The sequence below is a fragment of the Haliotis cracherodii genome, unplaced genomic scaffold, assembly GCF_022045235.1.
Source record: "Haliotis cracherodii isolate W230 unplaced genomic scaffold, xgHalCrac1.p SCAF_1, whole genome shotgun sequence".
Lineage (NCBI taxonomy): Eukaryota > Metazoa > Mollusca > Gastropoda > Lepetellida > Haliotidae > Haliotis > Haliotis cracherodii.
The window spans coordinates 55,360,616-55,385,728 of NW_027266264.1; the positions used below are offsets into that span (position 1 = coordinate 55,360,616).

Here is a 25,113-nt window from a genome sequence, read left to right on the forward strand (position 1 = left end):
CACATATATGCCCTTCGATAATAATCTTGAACACAATGTTAAACCCCATTTCTCGTGACCACCTTGAGTAGAAAATGGTTGCTACAGAAAGTTTTGATTTTGGGGTGTTGAGGTACCTAGTGGTTAAAGCATTGGTCTGTCACACCGAAGATCCAGGTTCGATCCCTACATTGGTTAAATGTGTGAAACTCAAGTTTGGTGTCCCAAACCTTAATATGGTTGAATATTGCAAATCTCTTACTATGAATTGTCTACATGGTGTCAGTGAGATTGGTTCTGTTGTTGCACGGTATTTGGAAGAAGGATTACATGTTAGAGGATCATGAGGCCTTCCATCTTCCAGAAACAAGGGAGTTAACTGACTGTAAAACTTCCTTCTATGTCCCTCCTATTGACCAATCAGATTCCACCTCTCATATAACTTGCATTTGCTTCAAACACCATGGCGGTGCCCAGTCAAGACAATCTGATCGATAATCAAGATCTATATTGTAATAAAAGGTATCTTACTTTGTGAAGTGCATCTAATCATGTGAACACCATGAAAAGATGTGAAAAACATGAAAAGATTTGGAAAATATCTTTTGACACCAAGTTGGCGATACACATGCTTTGCAAATCCAACAATCTACGGAAATCTGCATGCCAGTCTATGAATCAGATGTCAATTTCATTACACAGTTTTGATTGGACTATACACAGATTCGTTAGTCCAGGGCAAATTATAACTCCATAATTCCAGCTTAGTTTGGCAAGGGTGGAAACTGGACTTTTATTGTCAGTTAACTCCCTAGGCGTGGGAAGATGGAGTCTTTTATGATTTCCAGGTTTGATTTCTCTGCATGGTACAATATTTCAAGTCCACTCTGTGTCTCATTTCTCACCACATTCCAACACTCAACAGTCTCTTGCCTTCCCTCTCTCATCCTCCGCTCACTCCCACCTCCGCTCTCTCTCATCTTTCTCTCACTCACTTACTCACATGGACATAAAATGAAGAGCCTGTTCGTCTAACTTACATTCAACAACAACAGCCATCTTCATCTTCAAGGTCTCCCCATATTCATTGTGTGCCTGACAGTAGAAGTCACCATCACAGTCCCGCCTCACCCCGGTCAGATTCAGGTACTGCCCCGTGTGATTCACACCTGTAAACAAACAACAGCTGTGTCAGGACAAACCATGTTGTTAACAAACATTGTGATCTTGATAAAATAAGGTGGCCCAGTCGTCTACGGCGCCGCGATTCTCTGTGCAGTGTTGCGTCCCTTGGGCATGCCAGAAACTTCTGATCGTGGGTTTGAATCCCGGTTCGCTCCGATCATGTTTCTAGGTTTGTCAGCACCATACCCGTGCTCGTATGTTTCACTGAAGTGCTTCGGGCTTCCCACCCATGTTAAGCTGACAAGCCGTGATATAACTCGAATACTGTTAAAAGCGGCGTTAAACCCAACACACTCACTCACTCTTGATAAAATACTGGTTGTATCCCGCCTTGGAGGGAAAAAAATTCCTCAGCGGGTAAATAAATCTCTTACATTCCGCCACAAGCAAGTCAGGCTGCACGAGGATTTCTGAGAGGCAGAATAAATCCCTTATACCCCGCTTCAAAGCAAAAGGCCGCACACTTTTTCTGAGTCAATGAAAGTCACATGACATAACCCAAGCTAACCTCCGCTCAATCGAACAGCTGTTTTCTATCAACTTTTAATTTGTTTGACTTCTTTTATGTCATATTAAAACATGTCGATTAAAAAACGCTGTAGCAGGATCACTATTTATTGGGTTACATAATCGTTTGAACAAGCAAAAAAAACAAAACAAAAATACACCACCCGCCTGCACTATATTTTCAAAAGTCATTGCCTGAGAACCAGTTCTTTTATTTCTTTAAGCCTAAGATGATTTTCACCCCATATCCACAATTCCAACACAGGGAATCTCATATCTCTAATTCAATACACACAGATTATCACATTCATACACACATCATCCTTCTTTATGAAATGTGAGTCAGAGTTTTTGTATTTCCCTCATAAAGTTTTCTTTAATTATCCACCCTCAGTGATCAGCAGTGAGGAAGATATCCGCAGTGGATCATGGTTATAACAAACTACTTCAAAAACCCAGACTGCTTTACTTTATATCATCAAATAAAATTCTGCATAATGAACTAACGGCTGATGTTTCAGGCCTAATAACAATATTTTTGCTCATGAGAAATGAGTATGTTGAAACTCAGTGTTGTATACTCCCCAGGGAGATGAGAATGAAAATCGAGTGCGCTCTGATCTATGACAGGGTAACAAGTGTAGCCCTTTGAGAATGCTTTAGGGTGCGGAGTTGGTGCATTATAAATCTGCACATTATTAATTTTATTATTGTGAATCCTACAGATAATGACTACCTATGAGACTGCAGTTGTTGCTCTCTCCCATTGACCACATGACCTGGGGGGCAGGTGTTCCCCCTGCCACACACTCCAAGACGGCATTCTGACCCTCTTCAATATTGATGTTGTCTGAGGTGGAGACCATATAGGCTGGTACTGTAAATAAACATAATCACACTTTTTAATATTTCGATCAAACAGCCAAAAACAACAATCGAAAAATAAAATTTTGCTTACATATATTTCTGTTAGCCTGACTGCTCTATATAATATCAGTAAGGACTGGATACAATTAGTTGTCAAGGATGGAAGTTTGACTTTAACTGATAAAAAGATATAGATACAATTGATGAACATTATATTTTTCAGTTTTGTGGGTGTATTGTCTTCAAATGTAACGCTTGTGCACTTAACACTGAGGGAACTTCATGATAAGTCCACCATTATCAGGAAGCGTTGTTTGGACCATTCTACCCTGACACCATCCTGCAGTCGAAGGAGTGAGTTAGTATTGTTTTACGCCGCTTTTAGCAATAATCCAGCAATATCACGGTGGGGGACACCAGAAATGGGCTTCACACATTGTACCCATGTCGGGAATTGAACCCGGGTCTTCGGCGTGACAAGGGAACACTTTAACCGCTAGGCTACCCGGACGCCCCTGCAGTCAAAGGAGGCCATGAGGTAGCCATGAGGTAGCCATGAGGTATACACATGTGTACAATGTGTGAAACAACAGACCTAAATATATATATTATGGTCATTTCTAATATGAAACCCCTATCTTTTTATCCCCCCCCCTCGATATTGCTGGAACTTGACTAAAAGCGGCGTAAGACCGAACTCACACACTTACTCATGCTGGCAACTTACCCACTACTGACAGTATAACTTGTCTACTGATGTTGTGTGTATCTATGGCAACGTTGCAGGTGTACACCCCAGCATCCGACTCCATCACCTCCCCCAATATCAGGTCCCACTGATTGTCGGTAGAGTGCTCTATACTAATTTTGGTGTTATTTTCGTCCAAAACATTTGTTCCAACCGTCAGTATGCCCTCGCTGTTCGTCCAGCTTATCTGGTTTAACAAAGATTGTTCAAATATATTTGACAGACAGATATATTTTAATGAATTAAAATTATAAAATGAATGGATATTATTATTTAGCACATGGAATGGAATGTGTTTGGTATTGACCTTTAAATGGGACAATAACGCCCCAAAAATTGCACATCAAAAGCACCAAAATCACAGTCAATGAATGGATTTAGATTTTCGTCTCATTGAAATAATGGTTATATGTAATACAAATTTTTATATTTTTTAATTTTTCAGATTTCCTCTTGGATAAGAATGCTACCTCATTTATCACTCAGATGTATGAATTATCTGTCAAGATGAAGTGATTGTGTAAGTCCTCATAATTAAGGTATTGACAAGAAATAGCTGAAACAACCACAAACAATCACAAACAACCATCTCACCATCCTGGAGCCGAGATTGTATGCGGTACAGGGCAAGATGGCCGACTCGCCTTCCTCTACCACCACAGTAGAGTCAGACTCGTTGAGGTACGGCAGCGTTGGCCTGAGCTCTGTAGGGAATTAAAGCACACCTGTAGCATACATCCATGCTCATATCTACTCATTGTCTTTTTCATACCTAATTTAAACAGAACAGCAAACTTATTTCATGACTTTAACATACCGTACATGCATATACCATTTATCTGTTTCATAACTTTATATTTTCAGCTCATATTATTCCTGACGTTAAGATACATGAATTGTCTATTTCATATTTTGATCACACATAGCGTATATATTTATGACATTAGCATATAGACAGACACTCATTGTCCATATCATAACTTTAGAATACACAATAAATTTACTTTATGACTTTAACGTACAAATAACCATTGTCTATTACAGAACTTAAACACAAACAACTCAAAATTGGAAATATGTGATAGGTTAATTTAACAAAATATAAAATGTCAATGCATGAGAATAACACTGTAATTTATCCACTGAAACAGATTTCAATTGGCGTAAAGGGCAAAATAGCTGTGAAAATTATATGAATGGACCACTGAAAATCGGTGATGACTTCAGGGATTCAGTTTCAGAGACCAATGAATGATATAAAACCTACCTACATGAATATGTAAAGGATAAACACCAATAATTGGGACGGTACATCCGAAAAACAAATTTAAAAAACATTCCTATTTATAAAATAATATCCATTTGTAAAATACATGTATTGACAATCCAGACAATGATTGTCCTGTAGGAGGTTTTGTGACAAAGTGGGTCCGCATAAAGGAGGTTAAACTGTTAAACAAGCAGCATAATACAAACCGAAAAGCATCAAGGACTTTTCATCATATCCAAACGCATTTGATGCTGCACATGTGTAGTTGCCAAAGTCGTCGTCCTGAAGATTGTCAATACGCAGCAAGAGGGCAATTGTGTTGTCTTCTTCGTCATACAGATCCTGGCTGTACCGAGGCTCTGAGTCGACTTCTACCTTATAGCCATTCCTGTACCAGGCCGTTACCTCAAAGGGGTTCATGGTCACCAGACACTCCAAGATGGCCGACTTGCCAGCTTCCTGGATGATCTTCTCAACCGTCAACTCCACATGAGGTGCCACTACAAACAATCCTTCAGTTTACAGACCAGTATTCTATTGTTTTAGGTCAGGCGAAAAGAGCTTTAATGTTGCTTTCAAGATTATTTCACACATATAGTGACATGTATGCACATGCGTTTGAGGCTGCTTGTATTAGTTCTGACATATATACATAGTTTTCTAGGGCTACCCACTGAAATACCTGGCCTCAGTTTTAAGATGGATACTCTTTTCAGACACATCCGAGCCGACCAATACTTGTTTTATCCCCTTACTACTGAGACACCAGGCAGGGTAACAACAAGTACCATCTTTTAACATCATTGGTATGGCACAGCTAGTGCATCTGACCTTTCGCTCTTGGGGGTTTACAAAACATGTGTCAGAAGTCATATTTGAAATGTTGTTTAATCATAAGTCTGAACAGGCATGTGATGTTTCAGCTTCATTGGTCCAGTTGTTTGAGTTGATGCATTTTGACAGAATTAAGAGCACGTTAAAAGTGCAAAATCAAAGTCACACTTTAAAATATTTACGAAAACAGAACATATGTATCCCACTGTAAATACAGATATACAAAATTTCATTTTGGACCAATATGGTAGAGGTATGGCCACAAACAGTTTTTTCAAAATGGCTGCCATGGCAGCCATCTTGAAAATCAGATCACAACCTCAGAACAAATTGTGATTTCACCCTTGGTGTGAATAAGAATGTTTCAGCTTCATCAATTTCAGAGCAGACGCTACACGACGGACGAAGGACAACACAAGTCGGACAAACAGTCCAGTACATTAGGTCACTTGACGTTCACTCAGGTGAGCTAAATAACTGGTCAACCTGTAGTCTTCTGAGATGTTGGTTGTGTAATATGACCCTTACCACCGACAGTCAGCAACATGGTGAGACGAACTGCAGGGGGGATTGCGTTATATGCGATGCACTCATAGCCTCCACTGCAGTTGACACCAGCTTTCGGTACACGCAGAATCTCTCCAAACTCTCCAGAAACTAAAAATAGCAGAAACAAAGACATTGGTGTAAAAAGTGTAAGTGAGTCATTGCTGGCTAGGTATATGCATTTGTTGTTTCATGTCGCACTCATCAACATTTCAGCAATATCACAGCAGCCTCATATTTATATATTGCTGCACTGAGAGTTTTGATTCAGTGCCAGTGTATAATGTATTTCAGTTCTATCGTGACATGTTATATTGTTATCGGAAGAAAGGCAAAGTTTCACAGATGTCTTGCATTCATTTCCATATCCTGTTTGATGCTGAATACAAGCAAATGATAATCCGGATAAATCAGGTATTTGAACCCATGACACGCTGATTCGGGGTAGTGAGGCAGTGAGGCAGTAAGGCAGTGAGTGAGGCAGTGAGGTAGTGAGGCAGTGAGGTAGTGAGGTAGTGAGGCAGTGAGGTAGTGAGGCAGTAAGGCAGTGAGTGAGGCAGTGAGGTAGTGAGGCAGTGAGGCAGTGAGGCAGTAAGGCAGTGAGTGAGGCAGTGAGGTAGTGAGGCAGTGAGGTAGTGAGGTAGTGAGGCAGTGAGGCAGTGAGGCAGTGAGGCAGTGAGGCAGTGAGGCAGTTAGGTAGTGAGGCAGTGAGGCAGTGAGGCTGTGAGACAGTGAGGCAGTGTGGCAGTGAGGCAGTGAGGCTGTGAGACAGTGAGGCAGTGAGGCAGTGTGGCAGTGAGACAGTGAGGCAGTGAGGTAGTGAGGCAGTGAGACAGTGAGGCAGTGAGGTAGTGAGGCAGTAGTGAGGTAGTGAGGCAGTAGTGAGGCAGTGAGGCAGTGAGGGGCAGGTGCAGTACTTACAGATTGTTCCTTTACAAAGTGCAGCTGATTCCTCCCTCCTCCATGTCACTTTGGGAAGGGGGTCACCAGTGACATTACACACGAGCTCAGCATCCTCGCCTTCTTGTACAATGACATCATTGTTTTCACTGTCGAGGATCCTTGCTGGGGCTGGGGAAGAAATGACATGTGTTAATGACAATGATTGTACTTAACAACAGAATTTACACTGAAATGTGAGATATTTACACTGAAGTGTGATTTATTTACACTACATTGTGGGACATTTACACTGAATTGTGGGATATTTACACTGTGTTGTGGGACATTTACACTGAATTGTGGAATATTTACACTGAGTTGTGGAATATTTACACTGAGCTGTGGGATATTTACACTGAGCTGTGGGATATTTGCACTGAGCTGTGGGATATTTACACTGAGCTTTGGGATATTTGCACTGAGCTGTGGGATATTTACACTGAGCTGTGGGATATTTGCACAGAACTGTGAGATATTCACACTGAGTTGTGGAATATTTACACTGAGCTGTGGGATATTTACACTGAGCTGTGAGATATTTGCACAGAACTGTGAGATACTTACATTGAACTGTGAGAAAGACAAAGCGGGACAGACGGCGGTTGGTGTTAACTTGACATGTGTACAACCCCTCGTCATCCACATTCACGTTTTCAATGTGCAGGTTCCAGTCCTTGTGGTAGGGTTTATCAATCCTGAACCGTTCATCTTCCGTGGTGCGTCGTGAGCGATACGTCAGCAGGCTCTGATTCTTGCCTCCAGTCCACACAACCTGGCAAATTAATACACGTCTGCTTCACCTGAACGACCATACCTTCCAGGGATCACCTGGGTCTATATGTTTCACTGTCCACACAACCTGGCAAATTAATACACGTCTGCTTCACCTGAACGACCATACCTCCCAGGGATCACCTGGGTCTATATATTTCACTGTCCACACAACCTGGCAAATTAATACACGTCTGCTTCACCTGAACGACCATGTCTCCCAGGGATCACCTGGGTCTATATATTTCACTGTCCACACAACCTGGCAAATTAATACACGTCTGCTTCACCTGAACGACCATGTCTCCCAGGGATCACCTGGGTCTATATATTTCACAGTCCTGGTGACTCTCAGTAATACATTTTTTGTGGTCCAAGGCATGAAGACAGGGGTCCCATATTGACAACATGACGCACACTTAAAATGATTTCTAAGAATGTCATATCTTTGCACATGTTCAGAAGCCTCAAGCCAATTATAGATGGGGTTTCAGGATTAGATTTCTGTGTATTTCATCCAGAATAAGTATGCTATATGTAACCTATATAATCTACAATTTTGAGAAATTTAATTATTCAAACATCAATGGTATTTTCCTCCCATTTGACTCACAATGTAAATTGATTACAACCATTCTCAATTTGCATGCAAATAGGAAGCTATGCTTTGCCTAAGGAAACCTGCATCCTACAAAATGGAGAAATGTGAAGACAGAATTTAAATAGAAAGCAAATTCTAACAACTCAATTTTAGTGATCTCAATTCTTTTGATTTTTTGTGTGTGTGTTTTCAGAACCACCCCCTGCAGTAGTCCAGCTGTATGGAATCTGGACCAGATAAACCAGTGATTAATATTATGAACATCGTCTCATGTTGTCGGGGTATAATGCACGAAATCAACAAAGTCATCTAGCTTGAGATTTGGAACCATTTCGTCCCCTCGTACAACAAGCTGAGGTTGTTGGGGTCGATTCCTTGATCCCCACACCACCTGCCTTTGGTCGTCTCTATTTCTCACAGGGGTGTTCTGGAGTATTCAGTTACCTGATACGAGCCGAGATTCTTCACCCCGCATGGAAGCACTGCAGTTGTTCCAGCTATAACAGTCAAGTTCTCGGATGGTTGGTCAAACATCGGTCCTGAAGATGGTGAATCGGCTGCAACAAGAGCACAGTCCTATGAAGCAGTCATGAAATCTTTCACACAAACCTCATCTTTGAATCCGCCTGCTGACTTCAACAAGCCTTAGCAGTTATATACAGTTGTTTGTTTGTTGTTTAACGCTGCACTCAGCGATATTCCAGCTATATGACAGCGGTCTGAAAATAATCGCATCTGGACCAGACAATCTAGTGATGGACATCATGAGCATCAATCCACGCAATTGAGATACGATGACATGCATCAACCAAGTCAGCGAACCTCATCACCCGATCCCGTTAGTCGCCGCTTACGACAAGCATAGTCGCCTTTTAGGGTAAGCATGGGTTGCTGAAGACCTATTCTACCCCAGATCCTCAAAACTGAGATAGGCTTTTCATGGATGACAAAAACATGGTGACTAGGTGTGTAGCTATTTTCATAGAGTATTAGTACTTGTTCAGGCAGGATGACTATCTTATCACCAAATGTCCAGAACTAATTATTTCATAGCTACAGGCATCTGAATGAAAACTAGCATATTCATGTACTCGGACAAACTCAAATTCTCATTCATGAAATATATTTTTAGATTACCATTTTCTCGTTAGAATCCGAGATCAATGATATTGTGGGAGAATGCCTCGTAAACGTGTCACTCGTGCCTAATCCATTTGATTGTTTGCAATAAAATATGTTTAAGTCATATTTATAAATTTTAATATGAATCAGTCCTAGCAGATGTACAAGATCTAGTCACTAAAGGGTAGATATTGCTTGAATTTGTTTCGGGCAAATGTCAGAGAAACGCTAAAATGGGTAATAAATATTGGTTTTAAGGAAACATTTTCCAGTATTTGAACAAGAAAAGTCTTTGACGCAAGATAAATTTCTCAGGAAATGTAACACATGAGAGTAAAAAATCTATGGTAAAATATAGAGCCACAATGCCCTGAATCTCATGAATTATTGAGAAACTGAGGACATGTTTTAAATAACATCAGAATTCTGCAAGTAAATTTGAGATACAATATCTCTTTTAACTCCACAACCTTGTAGGTTTTGAAATGTCAAATATGAAGTAACATTAACAAAACTGGGTATATGAAGGTCAATGGTTGTAGGTTGATAAAACATATGAATATGAAAAACACACAATATATTCTGCATACATGCTGCATATAATATTTCAGAATTATGCATGGGTAAAATAGCCGAGTAATATCCAAAAATGTCATTTTTAATAATGCTGTCGTGGTGGTCATTTTTGATATGAGATAAGAAATCTGTGAACATTTTTATTGGGATCGCTGAGATCATTCATACAAAGTTTCAGCTTTATTTGTCTGTTACTGACAAACGGATGGATGGGCCACACACTTCACCTCAGTATACAGATCAGGAACACTTACCCTTCACATTCAGGAACACGCTCCTGACAATAGGGTCTTTCCCATGCACCCGACATCGGTAAATTCCGGCATCCCGATATTTGACACTCTTTATCTGCAAGTTCCATGCTTTTCTGTCTCCTTTCTTCTGAATACTGAACCTATTGTCTCTGGCCACGATGCGTCTCGCCTGCGACAAGTACGTCTTCCCATAGATCCACATCACCTGAGATGATTGAAAATGGTAACCATAGGAGACAGTTTCGAGCTGTTCAGAGAGTTGGGTTTTAATTCTGCCCAGTTTATATGTGAAGGATAAAACACGTTCCGAGGTTTTGGTTGAAAATGTAAACACGCCCGGCTCGCATGATCTTTCTGACCAGGCTGGTTTACATTTTCAATCACAACCGAGGATAAGTGTTTTATCTGACTTATAAACCGACAAAGTTAATTCTAATTGAGATACGCAATAACGAGGATCTATATATGCGATATAACAAGACTATAAACGCATCCGTGAGCTATGTTGAGTGACGACAACAGGTGTCATGCACATGCTGGTCGTGCACGCACGCATTGCCCGTGAGCGTCTCCGTCATAATGTGGACAGCTTACAGTCGAGTTTCATTTAGTGGCAAGATGTGGGAGAGAGAGGAAGGTGACGATTTATTTCTCACACAAAGAAAACTAATAATGCAGATGAATGTGACGAAAAACGCCCTGATGAAGATGAATTTGTGTGTCGTTTTGGCGACAGAATATCATTGTAAATGTCAACTTCAATTAAAGTGAAGAAAATCTAGTATTGCAGGTTTGTTTTTTTAAAAATAAAGGGTATGGAAGTCCTGGGGACTTACTGTGGAAGACCCATGGACATGATCTGAAATATGTAACTTTTTATAACGATGAAAATCAAGTCCCCGGGTCTTCCATGGTAAGTCCCGAGTTTTCTACGCGAGTAAAACCTCATGTGGGTCTTTCTCAAGTTTGAAGAAACCTAACGATCAATACAAATGAACACTCTGATGTTTATAAATACATGTATTATTCACCTGGGAAGAGATCACTCACTTGATAAACATACAGCTGTATAACACATTGTGTAATACCAAAGTGCGTGCTCATGAACTTTGGGAACAAGTTTCACTAACAAATATTGAAAACTCTCAACATCCATGGACTTATTCAACGACATTGGAAGTAGAGATGATAGATCACTAAGAGAAGCCTATGCACACCAGATGACCCAAGTAACACTGTTGCTAGGCTGATGTCACATGGCATTGTTTCGCTGGTGCATCTTGCAACAAAATTTCACAAAATACATCAAATGGTATTTTAGCGTGATTGTAAACTTTGTGATGCAGGGTCCAATTCTACAAGGCAATCATAGCGCAAGACAGTCGTAATTCTCTGTTTGGAGTTACGATAACTTCAGCTTTGTGGAATGGATGCCTGAATTCAAAAGATAGGCCGTTGGTATGGTACTAAATTAATACGTGTTAACTTTTGATATATTTGAAGTAATATTCTGTTAAACTCAATGAATAGTCCCTGAAAACATATAACTTTGATAGAAACATGCAGCTACATATAACTTGAAAAGAAGTCCCAGTGAGATGGGAGATTCAGAGCAAGTGGAATATGTAGACTTCCTTCATTCAGGGCGAAAGCATTACAGTAAGGACTGGGCGATTCAGGGGCTGTGAGACAGACTGGGGCATCATTCTCAAGCATGGATACAATGGGTTTGAATAGAAGGCGTGTAATTGTGGTTTGGCAATTGGTTATAGCATTGTAATATGCTTACATGTACATGTTCCTTAATAAAACTTGTGCATGTTAAGATGTTTTAGTACAAAGAGGGTTTGCTTCAAACAGAGGGTGTGTATCCTCTGCACCTTCCATCAGGACCTGTATATTGTGCCAACAAACCAAGGGTCATAGTCTGTTTGACTCGGGAATTCAAACTCACTCTCATTGGATCCTGGAATGCCTAAGGGAAGCAACTTTGCACAGCATGTTGTGATACTTTAAATGGGGCATGACCACTTTTCATTGTTCTCTAAATCTCAGTTCTACTTGAATGTGATATGAAATCTCAAGTCATGACAATCTCGTCCTTCCATGTTCAGAGACATCATTAAACATCCGCATGCTACCCACCTTGCTGCTTCCAAGATTTTCCACGGAGCAGGGTAGAAGGGCTGTCTCCTGCTCCATCACTGTCACGTTGTTGGAGGTCTCCACAAACCGAGGCTTGGTGCTGGTCGGCCGCTCTGAGACAACATGACACATTTCACTTTAATGATAGGATAGATCACCGACACACTTTTTCACTTTTGCCAATTATTTACATTGCAGGTCAATTTGAACACTTTGTTGCTACATAGGTTTAAGAAGTGGTGTTATTCTTGTTTTACACAAATCACATTTTTGGGGAACAGATTATTTTACTAAAATTAATCCCAGGCCCCACAAGAATATAAAATACAATACTGAAAATATCTTGCTTCAGGAAGAACAACATAATTTTGGACTGTTTCCCATTTTGACCTTGTTTCCCATTTAGTGTCCATAATATTGATATACCTGGTCTGACTGACAGGCCCTGTCTATTATCTCCGCCCAGAAATAATTGATGCTTCATCACAGTTTATGAAAGTTAACTAGATCACATATTTGTGTTTTCCACAGTTTGAAAGAAGCCACGTGGCAGGCAGAATGTGGCTGTTGGCAGTGTTTCATGGCGCCTTGTTGCAATTAGTTGCCTGTTATTCTTGTCAGCTTTGCTACAAACAAACCCTCCTGACACTGACCTAACAGTAAACATCTACATCATGAACACATCAACACGTGTCCGAACTATCAGAAAGACATACTGCAATTTCTTTTATTAATAATACATCAGGAAAAGAATAATGCATGGGCACAACTTGTTTATATGAGCAATTTTCTGTTGCATAGATATAATAATATATATAGATAGATATATAATCTAGGATAGTTTATTTCAATGGACAGCAAATTTCTCAATACAATTTTGAGTTCCTATTCTTTTTTGCTGTAGCTTTAAACTCGGAAACCCTCTTTAGTTTGAGATCACTGACACACAATATAGACAGCCTCCGTGGTCTAATGGTAGAGCGTCCGCCCGGAGAGCGGAAGGTCCGGGGTTCGATCCCCAGCCGAGTCATACCAAAAGACGTTAAAAGATGGTACTTGTTGTTACCCTGTCGGGTGCTCGGCATTAAGGGGCTAAAACAAGGACTGGTCGGCTCGGAGTCCGTATACTGTGTCTTAGTGGGGTATTCATGTTAAACTGCGGCATGGTATCTCAGTGTGCTAGCACTATAAATCGGCATCAGTCCGGATTAGTACAAGCAGCCACACACACACACATACACGTGCATGCACGTCGCTATATAAGTGCAATGATCTTGGACGCGACGTTAAACCCCATTTCACCTCACCTCACCTCGCATACAATATAGTTTTGCAGGCAGATGTTTTAAACTCAGATGCATATTTTCCCCATGCCATTTTCTATTGAACAAATACTTATTTCCATGCTACCCGTGAATGCTACCCATATACAGCTTGTGGTGACATTGAGGCTGTCCGTGGGGATTCAGGGTTAAAACAGATCTCCAGCAGCTGCAGGAGCCTCGAGGCGACCAGATGCATGGTGGGCAGGCTTGGTGTAAGAGTTTGAGGCGACCAGATGCATGGTAGGCAGGCTTGGTGTAAGAGCTAGAGGCGACAAGATGCATGGTAGGCAGGCTTGGTGTAAGAGCTAGAGGCGACAAGATGCATGGTAGGCAGGCTTGGTGTAAGAGCTCGAGGTGACCAGATGCATGGTAGGCAGGCTTGGTGTAAGAGCTCGAGGCGACCAGATGCATGGTAGCCAGGCTTGGTGTAAGAGCTCGAGGTGACCAGATGCATGGTAGGCAGGCTTGGTGTAAGAGCTCGAGGCGACCAGATGCATGGTAGGCAGGCTTGGTGTAAGAGCTCGAGGCGACAAGATGCATGGTAGGCAGGCTTGGTGTAAGAGCTCGAGGCGACAAGATGCATGGTAGGCAGGCTTGGTGTAAGAGCTAGAGGCGACCAGATGCATGGTAGGCAGGCTTGGTGTAAGAGCTCGAGGCGACCAGATGCATGGTAGGCAGGCTTGGTGTAAGAGCTCGAGGTGACCAGATGCATGGTAGGCAGGCTTGGTGTAAGAGCTCGAGGCGACCAGATGCATGGTGGGCAGGCTTGGTGTAAGAGCTCGAGGTGACAAGATGCATGGTAGGCAGGCTTGGTGTAAGAGCTCGAGGCGACCAGATGCATGTGGGCAGGCTTGGTGTAAGAGCTCGAGGCGACCAGATGCATGTGGGCAGGCTTGGTGTAAGAGCTCGAGGCGACCAGATGCATGGTAGGCAGGCTTGGTGTAAGAGCTTGAGGCGACAAGATGCATGGTAGGCGGGCTTGGTGTAAGAGCTCGAGGCGACCAGATGCATGGTAGGAAGGCTTGGTGTAAGAGCTTGAGGTGACCAGATGCATGGTAGGGAGGCTTGGTGTAAGAGCTCGAGGCGACCAGATGCATGGTGGGAAGGCTTGGTGTAAGAGCTTGAGGTGACCAGATGCATGGTAGGAAGGCTTGGTTTAAGAGCTCGAGGTGACCAGATGCATGGTGGGCAGGCTTGGTGTAAGAGCTCGAGGTGACCAGATGCATGGTAGGCAGGCTTGGTGTAAGAGCTCGAGGCGACAAGATGCATGGTAGGCAGGCTTGGTGTAAGAGCTCGAGGCGACAAGATGCATGGTAGGCAGGCTTGGTGTAAGAGCTCGAGGCGACCAGATGCATGGTAGGCAGGCTTGGTGACTTGGTTTATTGTATATCATTGTACCCGACGATGTGGACCGTTGCTCACAATATCAGTTACTAAATTGTCTGGTCCAGATCAGTAATATAAAGGCCACTGTCATATAGTTGCAACATTGCTGAGTGCAGCATTACACACAAACAAACAAACATTCAGGTATTGTCAGGCATGGACCGTTGGAATTAAATTGGCAGAAGCTCTCATAAAATCTACTGACGTGACAACAATGATTATTTGTGAGTCACCATTGGTAATAATAATTAATGACGTGTATGACCACTGTTACAAATTATAGTGTGAATAGGCTCGGGGGGGAGTGGCAGACCTGGAATTTTATGTCATTATTTGCAAACTGAAAGTGTATCATGTACATCAGTCTATCAGGTCCTGACTACCTCTGTTCAGGTCCTGACTACCTCTGTTCAGGTCCTGACTACCTCTGTTACACAGAGACAATGTCTCAGTTTGACCTCAGTCACTAATGCAGACCTGCCCTGAGAATGTGGACCATGCCACCCTTTGAAGGTTCCAGAAGTGCCTGGAGAGAATGAAGTAATGCGGTGTATGTTCCCTGGAGAGTATGGAGTGCTGGGGCATGTGTTCCCTGCAGAGTATGGAGTATTGGAGACCGTGTGTTCCCTGGAGAGTATGGAGTACTGGGGACCGTGTGTTCCCTGGAGAGCATGGCGTACTGTGGACAGTGGGTTCCCTGGAGAGTATGGAGTACAGAGGACCGTGTGTTCCCTGGAGAGCATGGCGTACTGGGGACCGTGGGTTCCCTGGAGAGTATGGAGTACAGGGGATCGTGTGTTCCCTGGAGAGTATGGAGTGCTGGGGCGTGTGTTCCCTGAAGAGTATGGAGTATTGGGGACCGTGTGTTCACCAAGAGAGTATTGAGTAGTGGGGACCTGTGTTCCCTGGAGAGTATGGAGAACTTTGGACTGTGTGTTCCCAAGAGTCACCCCTAAGCACGTGAACATGGGAGAATTAAAGTTTTTAGTAATCAAGAGAAGTACAAAGTGAGAAGAGAAAGCTTTCCCTGGCTAAATTAGATACTTACAGATGACAACCATTGTAATGCACCTATATGCAGTATCTCTACTCACCGATGACATTAACAGTAGCTTCCGACACCCCGAACCTGTTTGAGCCACGGCACGTGTAGGCCCCGAAGTCCTTCCGCTGTAGCGACCCAACCTTCAAGGTCAAAATAGACGTTATGTTGTCCACGTCCTCAATGTCGATGTCATATTTTTCTCCGGTCGGTATATCCGAGCTGTTGAGAGTCCACATCATCAACTCCTGCGGGTATCCACGGATGGTGCATGACAGCATGATGCTCTCCCCTGTCGACTTGGTCAAGCTTTGTTCAGAAACCTCAGCCACAGGAGGGCCTGTAAGATGGATGCATAAAGAAGTATACCCATGTGTATTGGCCAATACATCTTTTTTGTTGCAGAACTAAATGTTATTTCATTGGCCAAGGCAACAAGAGTTTGGGTATTTTGGGGTAATAATAATTATTTACCTTTTTCATTTAAAATGATGTTCATATATCACATTGAATACTAACTGAAATGGACTCAAAATTTCAACGAACGTATTCTAAGAACATAGATCGTTTCCATTCTGCCCTGGTGGCACAGTGGTAGTGTCAGTGACATGCAGCAGTTTGTGAGTTTGTATCCCAGGTAAGGACATCAATTACATAATTGTTTTTTGCACTTTTTTCAGTATCAACGCAAACTTATTGTGAAAGTTTTTTTCCATAAATATAACATCATAAGACTTATAAGGTCGTTCTATTTGATATTTGGGGTGTGTGGGTTGTAGGTTTGGGATTATTTTGCAAAAGATAATTTGTTCACCCCAAAAATGGAAAAAAAATAAAATTTTGCCTCCGGTTTCAGACATAGAAACAGTGTTCAATAGACACCTTCCTTGGTTGTTGTGAAAAAACAGAAATTTTGCTTGAAACAGTGTCCCCAAAAATATCCTCTACTCCAACACATAGTAGTCGGTCTCAGTGGGTGTGACATGATGTCTACTCACTGCCCACATGTAGCACGACAGTCTTGACCATCGGCCTTGGTGTGTTGACTTGGCACATGTAGGTTCCGGAATCAGCCTCCGTCACATCGCTGATGACCAGGTCCCAACTGTGGGCCATCGATCGCTCAACGTGAAGACGGTCATCTCCAGACATCCGTGAGTTTCCAACTGTGAGGACGTTCGAGTCCTCATCCAGCCAGGACACCTGCAGAACAAGACAGAAAGATTAACCTTTGACCCTGCTGTTTCTGCTGTGAGGCCTGAGCTGTGATAGATTTTACACAGCGACTCCTGTATCTTTCACAGGGAAAGAACCGAGTTCACATGAAACAGCATAGCAGTGGAATATATGATACAGGCAATTTATATTCTTTCAATTTTCGAAGGCACGGGTGGCCCAGTCGTCTAACGTGCAGCAATTCGCTGTGCAGAGTTGCGTCACTCGGACACGCCAGAAACCTATGATTGTGGGTTTAAATCACGGTTCGCCCCGATTATGTTTCTCGGTTTGTCAGCACCATGCCTATGCTCGTGGGTTTCACGTAACTGGTAAACATCCGAGACCTGCATCACTTCGAGCTTTCCGTCCACATGAAACTCACATGCTGCGATATAACTGAAATACTGTTAAAAGCAGCGTTAAACCTAACTCACTCACTTTAAATTTTGAGTGTTAGTGTAATATATTTATATCAATATTTTCTTTGGGGGGCTAGGAATGTGCTCAATATACAGACCAAGTGTTAGTTAAGGAGCGACATTGTAATACACCTATACTGCCTAGGAATGTGCTCAATATACAGACCAAGTGTCAGCCGAGGAGCGACATTGTAATACACCTATACTGCCTAGGAATGTGCTCAATATACAGACCAAGTGTCAGCCAAGGAGTGACATTGTAATACACCTATACTGCCTAGGAATGTGCTCAATATACAGACCAAGTGTCAGCCAAGGAGCGACATTGTAATACACCTATACTGCCTAGGAATGTGCTCAATATACAGACCAAGTGTCAGCCAAGGAGCGACATTGTAATACACCTATACTGCCTAGGAATGTGCTCAATATACAGACCAAGTGTTTTAAGTCCATCCCCCCACCACACTGATATAGATAGCTGTGTCTGACATGGAGGGACTACTGGTATCAACATCTCTATGTGGTTACAGGTGAAAACATCACCACCAAAACAGCTTAAGTTAATACAGATAAACTTAATACATACACTAGGAACAGTCTGTTTCCAATTTGATTTTTAAAAGTAATTGAAAACATCTGAGATACATATATTTTATCTCTCTTTGATGTGTTCAGAATGAAATGTTTTTGTTGTTAAAAATGAAACAATATTGTTAGCTGGATATGACTGATATCCTGAAAAAATATATTGTAAAAAATAAAAAATACAGCTACTTCTTCATGACATTATTCCCCCTACCCTACTCTCTACCTCACGGGGCGGTTGGGTAGCCTAGTGGTTAAAGCGTTTGCTCGTCACGCCAAAGACCCGGGTTCGATTCCCAACATGGGTACAATGTGTGAAGCCCATTTCTGACGTCTCCCGCCGTGATATTGCTGGAATATTGCCAAAAGCGGCGTAAAACCATACTCATTCACTCACTCACGCTACCTCACCTAACCATTTCATTAAATGAAGTCTAACTGTAAATATGTCAAGTTTATGTGACCAGTAATTGATAAAATGTTGTAGTTATTTTAGTTGGCTATATACAGGTGAGTATTAGGTAAACTGAAGCAAAACAATGTCCAACATTTGTTTCAAATGAAAGTGAGCAATGTTTTCTATAACATTAGTCAATGAGTTTGATAATTTTGCATCTGGTCAGGAGAGTGAGTGAGTTAATAATTAACTTTGTTGGGGCAATATTTCAGTCATATTGGTCAAAGGATGTTAAATTGCCAAAGGTATATGTGATGGCAGCTGAAGTGCCTCTGTGACTTCATCATATAATTTCCAAATGCCCATTGAAGAACATGGACGGGTCAGCATGTATTTAACTGGACATTTGCCATTTTGCTGCACCTGACAGCCTTCCTATTTGATTTATTGGGTTATACAGCCTAAAATAAGCAGAAATATTGACTTTGCTTGCATGTATATGGTTTTATATGATTAAACCTTGAAACTGAATCTCAAAGCAATTCATAATCATTACAAATAGGACGTCAGCAATGAATAATTACTCCAAAATAGAAGTTCCATAACGGTGTGCTGTAACCATGGTAACCTCATCAGAAACATCCCTCGGGAGCACATTTCAACAAACATGCATTCTTTATCAACACTGGTAACTAAAAATTACTTTCGCTTATGAAACCATGTAATCCAAGTAGTTGTGTTGGGGCAAGCTAAAAATGGCGTCTGAAAAAATATTACGAATACTGGAAGGACCTTGTGCACATCACTTACCAACATGGCGGAAGGTATTTAGTAAAATGTATTCTTGCAAAAAGCTGTATAGAATATATTTGCAACAGGCAAAAATATGATTTAAAATTCCTGTGTTAGGGAAAAGAATTCGGGCCTTGAAGGTTTTTATAATCCTACAATGGATGCACAAAATGGGAGGAGTACAGAAATTGTAACATTACCATACATCTATCTGCATGATGACTCACCCTGGTCTATCATCTTACACAATTTGGCCAGGGAACATCTTGGAATCTTTCGGTAAAAAGTGACAGGTTCCTTTTAAATTATTTTTTGTTATTCGGAGAAAGAGAAATAAATCACAACATGTCTGTGAAAGAGCGAAAAATAGACATTGGGGAATTACTTTTTTGGACAGAATTTTTGAAAAAAAAGAAGTTTTTTCTTCAACCAACTATCTTGGTATGTGATGTGGGGTGCTAGGGTTACTTGACCCAGGAACAGTTGTTGGGTGGGGGGTGGGGGGGGGTGGGGGTGGGGGGGGGCATTGACTGACTCCCACAATTAGCTGTGTCAGGGAGAGCAGCTGTCATGCCACTTGCCCAGGAACCGCTAAATAGCTGTATTTATTGGAAATAGTGCCCCACACCACCCAGCTGGCTGTGATAACACATATAGTTGGGAATGTTTGTTCCTCAGTCGGATATCTATCAAGGCACTGACCAACGGTAGCTGGTCCTGACCTTCAGAAGCACAAAGGTCATGTAACCAGTCACTTATGGCTGATTAGAAGGACCATTGGGAGATTATACAGTTTTTCTTCTTCTCAGATGTCAACTGATCCAAAAGGTGATCCATAAACATAGCTGAAGCATGCTAAATTATTTGGCTAACAATAACAATAAATAACAAAGAATAAAATTTAAAAAAATAAGAATTGCTTATTTTTTATCGGTTGATTAACTTCAATTAAGAATTTACTTCACTTCACCATACACAGTTTTACTAAGAGATCACATTTAAAAAATCCATATCTATTTTAACCACGACTGTGTGGTTTGAGTAAACTCCAAACTGTATATATGATCAACAAGATTTTTGAGTTCCTCCTAAACAGGTGAAGAGTTTTGGAAGAAACATGTATGTGTCAACACTTTATTTCAAAATATTTTCACAGTCTTAATGTGTCCAAGGTTTCATCTTAATCAAATCAATGAACTAGGAACACCAGTTATTAACTGTAATTGATTAAGCATAGTTGATGTACCTTATACTTTCCCAGGGACTGAACTGTGCAGGGCAGGGCTACAGTGGAGCCAGGTGAGGCAGAGATGTTCTGAGATTTGGCATCAAACGATGGTGTTACAGAACGTGGCGCTGAAACAAACATCATACACATAGAATTGGTTCCATGTCTGGATATGTGGGTCCATAGACTTGGATACTAGCAACAGTGAGTGTTAGTACAGGCCTACCAAAGAAATATTTTAAGCAGATGAACCAAAATATGTTATATGTACACACTACACACTACTATAGAAATAGCCACACTACTTCCATGTTGTATGCTGATATTCTTTGATAGTTAAGTATTTAAAAAGTTTTAGGGTAGACATGTGGAAAAGATTTCCAAATTTGAAGTGACAAAAATTATCTAAATTTTCTATTTGTACTTGTGCCATTTGTTTCCATGTTTTATCGGGTGAACAATTAACTTGCCTTTGCATGTGTTTGTGATGGGTGCAACAGTGTGGCAGGATACGCTCACCTTTTCACAATCACATGCTCATGTTATCATACAATGGACTCTTACTTTAGCAGAGATGTCTTATGATTATGGAAAAGGTATTATGGCTTTTATATTCCAATGGAATCAGAAGTTTTGATTAAAATAATGAATTTTATCCCTTTTTTTAACTAGAATTCATAAAAAATGCAAGAATGAATGTGATCACAAATAACATGCACCCATATAGTTCAGTATTTCAAAGGAAACATCAATGCAATCATGAATTGTATTGTTATAGTAATAGTATACAGAATGTTTGTTTGTTATTTGTGTCGTACACTCAGCAATTTTCCAGCTGTGTTATGGCAGTGGTCGTTTATTATAGAGTCTGGACAGGACAATCCTGTGATTGACATCATGAGCATCGATCTATGCAATTTGGATACGATGACATACATAAACAAGGCTAGCGAGTTTGACCACATGTTTCCATTAGTTGCCACTTACGACAAGCAGAGTCGCATCTTAGGACAAGCATAGTCGCATCTTAGGACAAGCATGTGTTGCTGATGACCTATTCAAATCCGAATCTTCACAGGTTAGTTCTCAGATTAACCGCCTCCGTGGGCTAGAGGTAGAACATCAGCCTGGAGAGTGGAAGGTCTGGGGTGCAATCCCTGGCCGCATCATACCAAAAGACGTTAAAAGATGGTACTTGTTGTTACCCTGTCTGGTGCTCGACATTAAAGAGCCAAAACAAGGACTGCTCGGCTAGGAGTTACACACACACACACACACACACACACACAGACACAAACACACACACATGCATGCACATCGTTAGATAAGTGCAATAATCTTGGACGCGATGTTAAACCCAATTTCACCTCCCCTTGTTCTCAGATTGAGTTTGTCTCTACTGCATCACTATACTGGTATGTTAGGAGTGGTGTGGTGCGTTCAGTGAGCATGTGCTAGATCAACACTTTAAGGATTACTACTTTCACAGCTGCTATGGTGGCCAGTTTCAATTTCTAAACCTTGAATTAATCCATTGTAAAGGAGGATGCTATGAATAGCCTTCAAACATGTAGATCATGATCATCTTGCCAGTTAATGATACATCATATCCTTTCTAACAATCAAAGATTGACTGTGGATATTTTTCTCAGATCATTGAAAACCCATGTGCATGTCTCTGTATGAATCCTTGTTAATGTTCCCTTTGCCATTAAGCCAGGTACATTATCAGTCACTGCCATGGTGATTCCAGTTGAGAATTTGTCCTCAGCAACCAAGTCTTACGTTTGGGTTGGTCAGACTCGGTGATTTGGTTGATAGAGTGTCATCTAACCCGACGATATGGCTCATTGTTCATAATATCAACTGCTTTGTCTGGTCCAGACTTGATTATTTACAGGGATATAGCTGGATTATTGCTAATTACAATGTTAAACAACAAAGAAACATGTGAGGGAGTTTGAGAGTTATCTCCCTTTTCCCCTGGAATGAACAAGCTCCTCACAGCGATAGTCCGTTCACTGAGCTCTCTATACTACCGAGAGTGTAACAAAGGTGTCAGGCGCTGGGAAGGAGCTTGCTGGAATGAAGTGGGTGAACCATTGTTGAAAACCCACAAAGATGCAGATACAGGAAGATACTGAACAGAGAGTATGTTGGTTTGTTTTTTAATGCCGCACTCGGCAATATTCCAGCTCTATGACAGCGGTCTGGGAATAATCGACTCTGGATCATACAAACCAGTGATTGACATCATGAACATCGATCCACGCAATTGGGATCGATGACATGCATCAACCAAGTCAGCGAGCCTGACCACCCGATCCTGTTAGTCGCCTCTTACAACATGCATAGTCGCCTTTCACGGCAAGCATAGGTTGCTGAAGACCTTTTCTTCCCCGGATCTTCATGGGCCTAACAGAGAATACAAATAAATTCATTCATTCATTGATTAAAATGTGACATAACAGTAAGAATTCTTCTCGCACCTTAAACCATGTACAGTTATTAATCAAATTTTGGCTAATAAGGTTCCACTGTATTGCTTATAAAACATAAATTCTAAAAATCTGTTTTGTTCAAATCCCTCACCATTCAGTTTGATTGTAGCAGTGTTCATGCCAAACTCATTGACAGCCTTGCATCGATATTGTCCATAGTCGCTTTCCCTGATCTTCTTTATTCTGAGCCTCATGACTCGGTTGAAGTCTCCCCTCTTGAGTGTCTCCATGGAGTGTCTGTTGTCAGGCTTCACCTCTTCCTCCCCCTTCTCCCACATCACCACCGGCAGGGGCTTGCCGCTCACCAGGCACTCCAGCTTAGCCTTCTTCCCTTTTGGCTTGGTCACATGGCTACGTGCTGCCTTCATGGTGGGGGAGACTGACAACATAAGAGAGAATATTATATTTTTTTGTGAGTAAGTAATTAAGTGCTGGTTAGTGTACTGCAGCCGCTTTTGTTTGTTTAATGATTTTCAAATTTGTTTTATTACATCTTAAATACTTCCCAAACTTTCTGGTTCCAGTAGACTGTGGAGAAAAATCATCAAAAGTTTTTCTGCTGAATATTAACAGATTTTCTTGTTCAAGGATATTCTATTCATGTCATCATGCTAAATAGTTAAATAGTTTATATTGTGTAGTGGTTTCCATACAACTAATGTTTCATGTGTGTATTAGATTTTCCACACAACTACTGTTTGATATTGATATTGTATAGGTGTTTCCACACAACAAGTTTTGATTCTTGATATGTATGTATAGGTTTGTACACAACTATATGGTTTGATAGTTGCTGTTATGAATTAGCAAATTAGGTGAGCTACAAAGGGGTAATATATTCTATAGTCCTGAAACAATGGCTTCACAAACCCCAAGAAACAAGACAGGTTACAGGGTACAAAGTTCTTCTCTCCCAGCAAGACTTAAGTGAAAGGACAGATTACAACATAACACACAACAAAATTTCGTGTGTTTTCTTCCAGTGTGCATTTCACCAAGACAGACCTCTCAACTCCACCCTTGACACGAACAAAGAACAACCCATCAGATAAACCTATCACTCAAGTTCAGAATGTTTGCCTAATTCCCATCTTCATCATCAGCTCAGCAGCTTGTCTTATTCCCAGCACCCTGTGTTTGTATCACTGTCAGCTCAGCAGCTTGTCTTGTTCCCAGCACCCGATGTTTGTATCACTGTCAGCATCAGCAGCACCTTGCACCGCCCCCCCCCCCCCTCCTCCCTCACCTCCACTGCACCCTCACATTCGCTGTTTGTGTAAGGGGCTCTGTGTGTCTGACACCGTGGTTACGTGAGAGTCCGATAACCAGATGCAATGGTGCTTCTATAACAAACACTACGCCTTCGCACACACCTGGTGTTGATAAGTAACTGGAGGAGACTCTCAGAAACTTCTCAGGCAAACTACCTACCACTGTCCATGTTCATATTTCACTGAAAAACAGGCTTCAGAAGTTCTTTGTGAAAATAAAATTGATTATTTTAACTGTGATAAATGGGAAATATATTTTTGCAAGATGACTTAAGTAAGCTTTAGAAAATTATTTGGAAAAGAAACAGATTTTTCTTACATGTGATGTAGATCAATTGGAAATATTTTTTTCTGAGCTAAAATATTGTCTTTTCATCCTGCCTGTAATACCACCTAGTTTTTTCATTGTGAGTCTTAATATATATGTTGGCTCTACAGGTGAAATATTAATCAAAACTGTATGGGGCTCTGCGGGAATATTTCTTATAATACACACTCCCATCCCATAGTGAGTCATTCACACGGTGATGAAAAGGGGAATAACTGTATGGGTGAGGTTGCAGTTGATGTGCTCACAGCTTATTTGCCGATGCGATGTG

The 25,113-nt window shown here is 41.3% G+C and overlaps 1 protein-coding gene across 1 annotated transcript in view; it reads right to left on the reverse strand.

Moving 5' to 3' along the window:
- Window positions 1–25,113, reverse strand: part of LOC139479602 (hemicentin-1-like) — an 80,619-nt gene that overhangs the window by 10,702 nt on the left and 44,804 nt on the right. Inside the window, exons 4-18 of the mRNA XM_071262445.1 lie at window positions 23,335–23,622; window positions 20,761–20,870; window positions 17,099–17,303; window positions 16,153–16,440; window positions 12,348–12,460; window positions 10,203–10,407; window positions 8,695–8,807; window positions 7,443–7,650; window positions 6,858–7,007; window positions 5,919–6,047; window positions 4,763–5,056; window positions 3,881–3,990; window positions 3,266–3,473; window positions 2,408–2,548; window positions 1,020–1,148 (exon numbers count right to left, since the gene is read on the reverse strand). Coding sequence (XP_071118546.1) covers window positions 1,020–1,148; window positions 2,408–2,548; window positions 3,266–3,473; window positions 3,881–3,990; window positions 4,763–5,056; window positions 5,919–6,047; window positions 6,858–7,007; window positions 7,443–7,650; window positions 8,695–8,807; window positions 10,203–10,407; window positions 12,348–12,460; window positions 16,153–16,440; window positions 17,099–17,303; window positions 20,761–20,870; window positions 23,335–23,622 — 2,691 coding nt within the window. The remainder of the gene's footprint in view (window positions 1–1,019; window positions 1,149–2,407; window positions 2,549–3,265; window positions 3,474–3,880; window positions 3,991–4,762; window positions 5,057–5,918; window positions 6,048–6,857; window positions 7,008–7,442; window positions 7,651–8,694; window positions 8,808–10,202; window positions 10,408–12,347; window positions 12,461–16,152; window positions 16,441–17,098; window positions 17,304–20,760; window positions 20,871–23,334; window positions 23,623–25,113) is intronic.